Raw genomic sequence first — 12,538 nt, forward strand, 5'->3', positions numbered from 1 at the left:
CTGAGACTTAAGAACCTACTTGTATTTAGGATGTGCTGCAACAAAAAATAAACTCTCCAAAAATTAAATTGCAACACTCAAAAGAAAAAATTGTGAAATTATGGAAAAAATAGGATTGATAGACATGTTAACCCATTAACAACCAGGGGTATTTCAGTTTTTGAATTTCTGTTTTTTGCTCCCCTTCTTCCCAGATCCATAACTTTTTTATTTTTTTCATCAAAATGGCCATGTGAGGGCTTATTTTTGGGGGGATAAGTTGTAATTTTGAACGATACCATTGGTTTTAACATAGCTTGTACTGGAAAACAGGAAAAAAAATTCTAAGTGAAAAAAGTGCAATTCCAGGTTTTTTTTTACCATGTTCATTAAATGCTAAAACTGACCTGCCATTATGATTCTCCAGGTCATTACGAGTTTGTAAGTACCAAACATGTCTAGGTTCTTTTATATTGAAGTGGTGAAAAAAAAATCCAAACTTTGGTAAAAAAAAAATAGTGCCATTTTATGAGACCTGTAGCGTCTCCATTTTTCATGATTTGGGGATGAGTGAGGGCTTATTTTTGCACGCCAAGCTGACGTTTTTATTCATAAACTTTTGGTGTAGATATGATATTTTAATCGCCCGTTATTGCATTTTATTGCAATGTAGCGATGACCAAAAAAAATTTTTAATTCTGTCGTTTTTACTTTTTTTTATTGGTAAGCCGTTTAGCGATCAGGTTAATTCTTTCTCTATCTTGATAGATCGGGCGATTCTGAACGTAGTGATACCAAATATGTCTATGTTTGATTTTTTTTTTTTTTATTTTGAATGGGTCGAAGGGGAGGGGGGTGAATTTAACTTTTATTTTTTTAGTATTTTTAAAAACTTTTTTTTTTACTTTTTGCATGCTTCAATAGTCTCCATGGGAGACTAGAAGCTGCAGTTGTCCGATCGGCTCTGCTACATACAGGCGATGATCAGATCGCCTGTATGTAGCAGAAATGTTCACTTGCTATGAGCGCCAACCATCGGGCGGCGCTCATAGTAATCTGGCTATGACAACCCTAGAGGTCTGCTGGAGACCTCTGGTTGTCATGAGAACCCATTGGTGACCTGCGATCACGTGACGGGGCCACCGAAGAGCGGGATTTCTGGCGTGCTTGCCAGAATCGTGAATTAAATGCCACTGTCAGGGATTGACATTGGCATTTAACAGGTTAACAGCCGCTGCTGGATCGCGATTCCACCCACGGCTGTTAGAGGCACATGTCAGCTATTCAAAACAGCTGACATATACTGGGAAAGATGTGGGCCCAGCGCCAGAGCCCACATCAAAGGTAGGGAGTCCGACATGGGAGTACTATTACGCCCAACTTCGCAGCGGGGTTAATAACCTCATTGATAGCATACCAAGGTGTGCAAGTATTTGGCGATTGGCATTTGTGTACTCAATACAGAAAACATATTTATGTTTTCAAAATGTTGTTTCCAATTTTAAATCATTTGCATATCATTAACATGTCATGTGATTTTCACAATTCCACAACTTTTCTTTTGTGGTATTGCAATCAGCTATAAATTGTTCCAACACAAAAATAATGGTAAACTGATATAATTATTCAATCACGTCACCTCCTTAAATACAAAGTGAAAATATAAAAAAATATATGTAAAAAATGCTTTGAGACAAAAATATTCTTACATCAACTTCTTCCTCCTTCACAAACTTTTTTTTTTTTACTCTAGAGACTAAGGGTACCGTCACACAGTGGCACTTTTGTCGCTACGACGGTACGATTCGTGACGTTCCAGCGATATCCATACGATATCGCTGTGTCTGACACACAGCAGCGATCAGGGACCCCGCTGAGAATCGTACGTCGTAGCAGATCATTTGGAACTTTCTTTCATCGCTGGATCTCCCGCTGTCATCGCTGGATCGGTGTGTGTGACACTGATCCAGCGATGCGTTCGCTTGTAACCAGGGTAAACATCGGGTTACTAAGCACTTAGTAACCCGATGTTTATCCTGGTTACCATCGTAAATGTAAAAAAAAAACAAACAGTACATACTTACATTCCGGTGTCCGTCAGGTCCCCTGCCGTCTGCTTCCCACACTGACTGACTGCCGGCCGTAAAGTGAAAGCAGAACACAGCGCGCTGTGCTGTGCTTTAACTTTACGGCCGGCAGTCAGTCAGTGCGGGAAGCAGACGGCAAGGGACAGACACCGGAATGTAAGTATGTAGTGTTTGTTTTTTTTACGCTGGCAACCAGGGTAAACATCGGGTTACTAAGCGCGGCCCTGCGCTTAGTAACCCGATGTTTACCCGGGGACCTCGGCATCGTTGGTCGCTGGAGAGCTGTGTGACAGCTCTCCAGCGACCACACAACGACTTACCAACGATCACGGCCAGGGCGTATCGCTGGTCGTGATCGTTGGTAAATCGTATAGTGTAACGGTACCCTAAGGCTGCACTCCACATTGCAATTTTTTTTTTTGCTGTAGTCATCCTAGGATCACAACAGTTTGCATTTAGAAAATTATTGAGCGCAGCCTAATAAAGGAGTAAGAAACCAGTACGGGTTCAGTCACTGCTGTGTGTACAGTGAGCGGTGGCTGCAACCATGCCCCCAGCACTGACTGACAGCAGCTCAGCATTAACCCCTTCATGACCGTGGGATTTTTCGTTTTTCCGTGTTCGTTTTTCACTCCCCTCCTTCCCAGAGCCATAACTTTTTTATTTTTCCGTCAATTTGGCCATGTGAGAGCTTATTTTTAGCGGGACGAGTTGTACTTTTGAACGACATCATTGGTTTTAGCATGTCGTGTACTAGAAAACGGGAAAAAAATTCCAAGTGCGGTGAAATTGCAAAAAAAGTGCAGTCCCACACTTGTTTTTTGTTTGGCTTTTTTGCTAGGTTCACTAAATGCTAAACTGACCTGCCATTATGATTCTCCAGGTCAGTACAAGTTCATAGACACCTAACATGACTATGTTATTCTTTATCTAAGTGGTGAAAAAAAAATTCCAAACTTTGCTAAAAAAAAAAAAATTGCGCCATTTTCCGATACTCGTAGCGTCTCCATTTTTCGTGATCTGGGGTCGGTTGAGGGCTTATTTTTTGCGTGCCGAGATGACGTTTTTAATGATAGCATTTCGGTGCAGATACGTTCTTTTGATCGCCCGTTATTGCATTTTAATGCAATGTCGCGGCGACCAAAAAAACGTAATTCTGGTGTTTCGAATTTTTTTCCCGCTACGCTGTTTAGCGATCAGGTTAATGCTTTTTTTTAATTGATAGATCGGGCGATTCTGAGCGCGGCGATACCAAATATGTGTAGATTTGATATTTTTTTTATTGATTTATTTTGATTGAGGCGAAAGGGGGGTGATTTAAACTTTTATATTTTTTTTATTTTTTTAACATTTTTTTCAACTTTTTTTTTTTTACTTTTGCCATGCTTCAATAGCCTCCATGGGAAGCTAGAAGCAGGCACAACCCGATCGTCTCTGCTACATAGCAGCGATCTGCTGATCGCTGCTATGTAGCAGAAATGCAGGTGTGCTGTGAGCGCCGACCACAGGGTGGCGCTCACAGCCACCGGCGATCAGTAACCATAGAGGTCTCAAGGACCTCTATGGTTACAATGGAGACGCATCGCTGACCCCCAATCATGTGACGGGGGTCGGCGATGACGTAATTTCTGGCCGCCCGGCCGGAAGCGGTAGTTAAATGCCGCTGTCTGCGTTTGACAGCGGCATTTAACTAGTTAATAGGTGCGGGCAGATCGCGATTCTGCCCGCGCCTATTACGGGCACATGTCAGCTGTTCAAAACAGCTGACATGTCCCGGCTTTGGTGCGGGCTCACCGCGGAGCCCTGCATCAAAGCAGGGGATCTGACCTTGGACGTACTATCCCGTCCAAGGTCAGATAGGGGTTAATGACTAATCCCAAGCTGGTGCCACCCCAGTGACTAAACTGAAATCCTTCCAAGAAGAATAAAGCTCATTTTCTCCCGGCAGTGGGGTCTAAGTGCTGACACCGGGCAGGTTCACAACGTTATTAACCTGCAGACTAAATCCATATCTGCAGGTTAAATGAAACCTGTCAGGTCCCCTGTGCCCCAAGAACCACCCTGCCTAACAGTCCCTTTATTACATTACACACATAAACAGATCTTTAGAAAAAGAATTTCTAAAGTCTGTTAATGATATGTAAATGAGGCTTTGACTAGTAGACTAGTCAAACAGACTAGTTGGCCCACTTAGCATGTTGTCATACCACTGTTGGCATGATAACATGATTTACAAGCGCTGGCGTCATCGCCCTGTGGACTAGTCAAAGGACTCATTTACATATCATAAACGGACTTTAGAAATACTTTTTCTAAATATCTGTTCATGCGTGTAATGTAACTGTATTCACATGTAATCTTTTTGTCATTTGTTGAAAATTCCCAAAACCTTGCAACAAATCTGCAGCAAATACACCGCATTTGAACATGGCCTATAATGTGTCTTTACTCTTTACTTATGGTTCCTTCACAGTTTATTATGCTATGGCTTAAACAATTCTGGGGAAAATAATACAATTCAAAATAAAGCACAGTGAAACATAAATGAAATCACTTCTTACCTGCTTGTTCATAAATATGTAGATCAGTGGATTGCATACAGTACTGCTTTTGGCCAAAATTGAAGGTATGACACTTGCAACTGGAGTGACAATCCCAGGCCTTCCAAATGTTGCAAGCAAAGCGACCACTCCATAAGGCAGCCAGCAAATAAGGTAGCAGATGACAGTGGTGATCACCATGAACAGGACATGGTACTCTCTCTTCCTGGCTGTACTTTTTCTTACTTTTCCAACCTAATTAAACATAAAATATAATTAATAATGTACGTTACCTTATGTTACATATTACTGTTCATGTTTTCTTTAAAGAGCATTTCCCACAAATATCAAAAAAATCTACAGTAAATATAAGCCCTTAAATTGTCTTTGGTTCTCCAGTCAAGTAGGTAATAATGTTATGTCTTAAAGGGAATCTGTAAGCAGGTTTTTGCTATGTTACCTGAGCACAGCATAATATAGTGGCGAAGAACCCAATTCCATTGATTTATCACTAATTGTATTGAATGCTGCAGTTGACAAAATCCCTGTCTTCTCTGCTGTAGATATAGCATTGCTCAAATACTGAGCTCTCTGTAACCTGCTCACACCCCGTCATTTGTAGCTTCTTGTGTACACTGTGCTTCGAGAGTGAGCTGCCAATCATTTGTACGGTTAGGTTTACACAGATTAGCCAGTCTGGCATGCACGAGAGACCTAGTCCTAATCCACTGCTGATAAAATTTTGTGTTGAAAATACAGCACACAGCTTAGTAAGTGACATATCCCTGGAATCGGGCTTCCTTGTTCTATATCATGCTGCTCTCAGATTAAATAGCAAAAACCTGCTGACAGATTCTCTTTAAAGGCTTTGCACTGTTAAAGGGACACTGTTACCTGAATTTGGAGGGAACAATCTTCAGCCATGGAGGCGGGGTTTTTGATTCACCCCTTCCTTACCCGCTGGCTGCAATATTGGATTGAAGTTCATTCTGTCCTTCATAGTACACGCCTGGGCAAGGCAAGATTGCCTTGTGCAGGCATGTACTACGGAGGACAGAGAATGAACTTCAATCCAATATTGCAGCCAGCATGCAGCCAGCGGGTAAGGAAAGGGTGAATCAAACACCCCAAAACCCCGCCTCCATGGCTGAAGATTGTTCCCTCCAAATTCAGGTGACAGTGTCCCTTTAAGGCATCCACTATGCATAGACTCTATTATGGCATGTGAAAAGGAGGAAAGCCGTTGCTAATTTAGTTCAAAGATTACCCTGTATTTTGGAAAAAAAGTTTGCTACATTAGGTTCCTATGACATTAACAGCAGTATACTAGATGTTGGACCAATAGTGACCAGTTCATTGTCAATATTTGACTAACCAGTCAGAAACTCAAAAATTAAGCATGAATACAGTGGGGGAAATAAGTATTTGATCCCTTGCTGATTTTGTAAGTGTGCCCACTGACAAAGACATGAACAGTCTATAATTGTAAAGATAGGTTAATTTTAACATTGAGAGATAGAATATCAAAAATAAAATCCAGAAAATCACTTTGTATAAATTATATGAATTTATTTGCATTTTGCAGTGAGAAATAAATATTGACACCATACCAACCATTGAGTTGTGGCTCCTACAGACCAGTTAGACGCTCCTAATCAACTTGTTACCTGCATTAAACACAGCTGTCTTATGTTGTCACCTTTATAAAAGACTCAGTCAGAGTCTAGCCTCTACAACATGGGCAAGACCAAAGAGCTCTATAAGGATGTCAGGGAAAAGATCATAGACCTGCACAAAGCTGGAATGGGCTACAAAACCATAAGTAAGACGCTGGGTGAGAAGGAGACAACTGTTGGTGCAATAGTAAGAAAATGAAAGAGATACAAAATGATTGTCAATCGACATCGATCTGGGGCACCATGCAAAATCTCACCTCGTGGGGGTATCCTTGATAATGAGGAAAGTGAGAGATCAGCCTAAAACTACACGGGGAGGACTTTGTTTATGATCTCAAGGCAGCTGAGACCACAGTCACCAAGAAAATCATTGGTAACAACACATTACGCCGTACAGGTTTAAAATCCAGCAGGCCCATCTGAAGTTTGCCAATGAACATCTGGATGATTCTGTGAGTGATTGGGAGAAGATGCTGTGGTCAGATGAGACAAAAATTGAGTCTTTGGCATTAACTCAACTCGAAGTGTTTGGAGGAAGAGAAATGCTGCCTATGACCCAAAGAACACCGTCCCCACTATTAAGCATGGAGATGGAAACATGTTTTGGGGGTGTTTCTCTGCACAGGACTACTTCACCGCATCAATGGGAGAATGAACGCCCTCCCCTGAGTTTATCTTAGGGGGGTCGCATGAGAACACAGCCCCCTTTAGCATTTTCATATATTGGTGTTTTATGGTAAACAAGAAAGGGTTAATTTTGGTTTTTCTTCTAAGTAAGCTGTGCGAGGCACGAGCAGGTTTTAACCGGTTTATACAGGTTCTTCTGCTGTGTGCTTCCCGCAAATTTTAAGCAATTTGATTGGTTATCTGATTTTGTGCGGGAAGATTTGTTTGTATATAAACAGCTGTTTGTGGACCGTTTCATCAGTCGACCTCAGGAAGATCTGAAGACCCCAAGATATCAGATGGAAGCATTGGTGGAACAGCTGCTGAGGAGGGCTGAAGAGGAAGGCGGCGCCGAGTGGTTACAAAGCTGTCTGGCTATAAAACCTGCTATATTACCTACCTCCGCTCCGGAGGTTCTCTCAGCTTGTAACCCTCGGTTCCCGCTCACTCCTGCTGTCCCTCCAGCGTCTCCAGCACCTCAGCGTTCTTCCCGCAGCTCCGGAAGGAACCGACAGCCGAGGAGATCCTTCTCACCGCCCCCATCTTCTACGTCAGCTGACCGGCCCTGCGATATCCGGAACAAGAACAGGAAGCCATCCAGTAAGAACTCTCGCAGCCCTCAGCGCGACTTTGCTGGCGGTCATCAAGCGACGCCGGCGACGTCATCTTCTGCAGCCGCTTCCGCCATAGTTCAGAGAAGAAGCCGGACGGCTGTGGCGGGCGGTGGAAGTAGTAGCAGGGACTCATCTAGCCCTCGCACCCTTAAAAGAGGTGCGATGGCCCAGGGACCGGCGGCATCTTAGGCGCACCTGACAAGGAAACCGGCTCCAAAGAAACCGAGTGCCGCCTGCGCTGCAGCGGCAGCTTGGAGAGCAGAATCACCCGGCTCAGAAGAAGATCAGGATTTCCATCAGCAGCAGCGTTCGCCCGTTGTTACGGGCTTGAGTGCTCCTGCTAGCAAGGACCAGGACGACATCCAACTGGATAGGGGTGAGATTTTAAATGTGCCCCTGTCTGTCCCCTCCATCGATCTTAAATCTATGGTAAAGGATATTGTTGCCGATTATCTTTCTAAAGGGTCTCCTCACAATTTCACTACACCTGCTTCTCAACATGTTGCAGATAGGGTTGATTTTACTCATAGACCGGGTTTACCTGAGGTATTTTTAAAGGAGTCCCTTACATGTGAATTGTCCCCGCTTGGTTTCCATCTCAGCTCTGCTATTAAAGAGCAGATATGGAATAGGGAATATGTTGACATTTTTTCCTTATTACCCTCCGTCAAGGAACAGCAGCATAGATATGAGAAGAGAGATGAGCAGGAGGAGAAAAAGAAAGGTCTCCATGTCAAATCATTTAATAATTGGCTTCAGGCCTTTTCTATCTATGCTGCAGTTCTAGGTGAAAGATTCCCTAACATATGTTCGGGCCTCTTTCAGCATTTGGATTCTATCTTGGAAGCCTATAGAAATTTTGGGGGCATGGCTTGGCTCATTTATGATGAATCGTTCAGGCAGAAGCTAGCCATGCACCCCAATTTATCTTGGGGCAAGAAGGACATAGGGCTTTGGATTAATTTGATGTTGCCTCAGAAATTTTCTTCATCTAGACAGGGAGTGGCTGCTCCTGTAAAAAAGGGAGTTTGTTTTGCTTTCAATGAGGGCAATTGTAAATGGTCTCTTAATTGCCGCTTTCGGCATGAATGCTCCTTTTGTGGAAACAGCCATCCCATGTCTAAATGTTATAAGAAACAATTTCAGTCTGGCCAGCAGGGGCCCATTAAGGAACATATTTCAAAGGGCCCCGACTCCGGTGAAGTTACAAAACATGGTCCCGTGGCTAGAGGTCTTCCCAGATCAGGAGATTAGCTCATTGGTTTTTCATGGTTTTTACTATGGATTTTTTGTTCCACAATTTAAAGGGGTAGGTTGCACTTTTGTTCGGAACTTACCGTCTGCTTCCGAATTCCCCTTGATTGTGAAGGAAAAAATCTTTAAGGAATTGGAGTCAGGTAGGGCAGCTGGCCCCTTCGATTCTCCCCCCTTTGAAAATTGTAGGATCTCCCCGCTCGGGGTAGTTCCTAAAAAAGAGCCGGGCTCCTTTCGTTTGATACACCATTTGTCGTATCCGAAGGGGGCGTCGCTTAACGACGAGGTTGACTCAGCGTCATGCTCAGTTAAATATTCTTCTTTTGATGAGGCTATGGATTTATTACAAAAATTCGGTAGGAACTCCCTGATGGCTAAATCGGACATAAAATCGGATTTTAGACTTTTACCAGTGAACACTGATGGGTTCAACTCCCTTGGGTTTTGTTTCAATAATAAATTCTTTTTTGACAAATGTCTCCCTACGGGTTTTTCGTTGTCATGTTATTATTTTGAGTCATTTTCCTCCTTTTTGCATTGGGTGGTCCAATTTTCCCTTTCAGAGGGCGGGGTTCTGCACTACTTAGACGACTTCCTGTTTATAGGCCCTGGTAGTTCAAATATCTGTAGTTCCCTTCTTAATAGGTTCCTTAAAATTTGTCTCCATTTTGGCGTTCCTATTGCCGTAGAGAAAACAGTCTCTCCCTGCACTGCGTTAGAATTTTTAGGCATTCATATTGATTCCTCCAACATGACATGTTCCCTCCCATCTGATAAGATAGCTAAAATGTGCTCCTGAATCAATTTATTTTTAACAAAGGAAAGTGTTACCCTTAGAGAGCTTCAATCTCTTTTGGGTATGCTAAATTTTGCGTTTAAGATCATCCCTATGGGTCGTGCTTTTTCCAAGCGTCTTTATGAGCTTACATCCGGTCAGTCTTCTCCTCGCGCTCTTATTTATTTGAGCAGTGAGGTTAAGGATGACTTACGGATCTGGCTTCAATTCCTGCTTAGCTTTAACGGAAAAAATTTATGGCAAATGCCTTTTGCCTCTGCTGAGGATCTGGGTTTGTCCTTTTTTACTCATGAGTGCTTAGGTATGAGCCTTTCATTTGTTTCTTTTTGGGCCTTTGAGTCTTGGCCCCGCTCATGGGTGGATAGCAAGGTTACTAGAAACCCATCATTTTTGGACCTGTTTTCCATTTTTTTCAGCTATCCAACTTTGGGGTGTTCATCTTTCCAACAGGCGAATCATGTTTCGCTCCGACAAACAAAACTTGGTTTTCATGTTGAATACCCTTTCGTCAAAAAATAGGCACTGTTCCATCATCTTGAGGCATCTTACTCTTATTTGTTTAAAATTCAATATCTGGTTGAAGGCCGTTTTTTCCAGCAATATTAATATTTATAATGCTCAGTTTATTTGTCACCGCCAGGCGTCTCGTTCCTTGGATCAAGTTCCAGAAGAGGTCATGGGAAGATCAGTTTGTCCTCCACAGTTATGGGACTTGATTCAGGTTTAATTCAACATTTTGTGAGAAATTCTTTGGCAAATAAAACTTGGGCCGAATATTCGGCTGCTTGGAATTTATGGGTGAAATTCTGCCAATTACACAATTATCTCTTCAAAGAATCAGACCCGGCTGTCGCCCTATATTTCATTGAGCAATTAATAAAGAATGGTTCTTCTTATTCTGCTATTTATAAGAATTTAGCGGGAATTTCATTTTTTCTTAAGGCCTTAGGTAAGAAACCTTTAACTGAGTATTTTTTAGTTAAGCAGTTTTTAAAGGGTTTTAAAAAAGCTACGTTTTCTGCAGATCGTCGCCGTCCGATATCAGTTAACATTTTGAGAGACATTTGTCTAGCCCTTTTTACGGTGTGTGATGATCAATTCGAAGCTTTTCTTTTCTCTGCTGCTTTCTCTCTTTCATTTTTTGCAGCCTTACGGGTGTCTGAAGTTGTTTCTTTAAATAAAACCTCCCCATCGGGTTTGTTTTTTGAGCATGTCCAGGTAGGAGACCGATTCTTGCGCTTGTTCATTAAAAAATCCAAGACAGATTAGGGTTGAGCGAAACGGGTCGTTCATTTTCAAAAGTCGCCGACTTTTGGCAAAGTCGGGTTTCATGAAACCCGATCCGACCCCTGTGCGGGGTCGGCCATGCGGTACGCGACTTTCGCGCCAAAGTCGCGTTTCAATGACGCGAAAAGCGCCATTTCTCAGCCAATGAAGGTAAACGCAGAGTGTGGGCAGCGTGATGACATAGGTCCTGGTCCCCACCATCTTAGAGAAGGGCATTGCAGTGATTGGCTTGCTGTCTGTGGCGTCACAGGGGCTATAAAGGGGCGTTCCCGCTGACCGCCATGTTACTGCTGCTGATCTGAGCTTAGGGAGAGGTTGCTGCCGCTTCGTCAGAAGCAGGGAATAGCGTTAGGCAGGGTCCATTAACCACCAAACCGCTTGTGCTGTAGCGATTTCCACTGCCCAACACCACCTTCGGTGTGCAGGGACAGTGGAAGCTAAATTTTTTTTTTTTCCCCCTCAGCGCTGTAGCTCATTGGGCTGCCCTAGAAGGCTCCCTGATAGCTGCATTGCTGTGTGTACGCCGCTGTGCAAACCAACTGCTTTTTTCAAAGCACAAATCCTCTTGTTCCTTCCTTTCTGCACAGCTATCTTTTTGGTTTGTACACACTTTTTATTTAATTTGTGCATCAGTCCACTCCTTATTGCTGCCTGCCATACCTGGCTGAGATTACTGCAGGGAGATAGTAATTGAAGGACACTCCCTGTTTTTTTTTTTTTTTTTGTGGGAGATTAAGATTGACATTTCTGCTAGAGTGCCATCCCTGTCTGTGTCATCTCGCACTCAGTGGGCCATAGAAAGCCTATTTATTATTTTTGCTTGATTTGGGTTATAAAATCTACCTGAAAAAAATCACTACATCAATCAGTGGGAGAAAAATATTGGCCTCAGGGCTTGTGTGCCACTCCTGACTCCTGTGTGTGCCATCTCTCACTCAGTGGGCCATAGAAAGCCTATTTATTTTTTTGCTTGATTTTGGTTATAAAATCTACCTGAAAAAATCACTACATCAATCAGTGGGAGAAAAATATTGGCCTCAGGGCTTGTGTGCCACTCTTGACTCCTGTGTGCATCATCACTCACTCAGTGGGCCATAGAAAGCCTATTTATTTTTTTGCTTGATTTTGGTTCTAAAATCTACCTGAAAAAATCAGTACATCAATCAGTGGGAGAAAAATATTGGCCTCAGGGCTTGTGTGCCACTCCTGACTCCTGTGTGCATCATCACTCACTCAGTGGGCCATAGAAAGCCCATTTTTTTTTTTTTTTGCTTTATTTGGGTTCTAAATTCTACCTGAAAAAATCAATAAATCAATCAGTGGGAGATTAATATTGGCCTTTGGGCTTGTGTGCCAGTCCTAAGCGTGCCATCTCTCTCTCTCAGATAGTGGGCCATAGAAAGCCTATTTATTTTTTATTTTTTTTATTGGGTTTATAAATTTTCCCTGGAAAAAAAAAAAAAGTGGGAGATTAATATTGGCCTCTGGGCTTGTGTGCCAGTCCTGAGCGTGCCATCTCTCTCACAAATAGTGGGCCATAGAAAGCCTATTTATTTATTTTTTTTTGGTTTTATAAATTCTCCCTTAAAAAAAAAGGGAGATTAATATTGGCCTTTGGGCTTGTGTGCCAGTCCTAAGC

At 42.7% G+C, this 12,538-nt stretch overlaps 1 protein-coding gene across 1 annotated transcript in view; it reads right to left on the reverse strand.

Annotated features, from left to right (window-relative positions):
* Window positions 1-12,538, reverse strand: part of LOC138670336 (parapinopsin-like) — a 475,245-nt gene that overhangs the window by 15,264 nt on the left and 447,443 nt on the right. The window contains exon 4 of the mRNA XM_069757574.1: window positions 4,628-4,861. Coding sequence (XP_069613675.1) covers window positions 4,628-4,861 — 234 coding nt within the window. The remainder of the gene's footprint in view (window positions 1-4,627; window positions 4,862-12,538) is intronic.

The sequence above is a fragment of the Ranitomeya imitator genome, chromosome 3 (assembly GCF_032444005.1).
Source record: "Ranitomeya imitator isolate aRanImi1 chromosome 3, aRanImi1.pri, whole genome shotgun sequence".
In the NCBI taxonomy this organism is placed as follows: domain Eukaryota; kingdom Metazoa; phylum Chordata; class Amphibia; order Anura; family Dendrobatidae; genus Ranitomeya; species Ranitomeya imitator.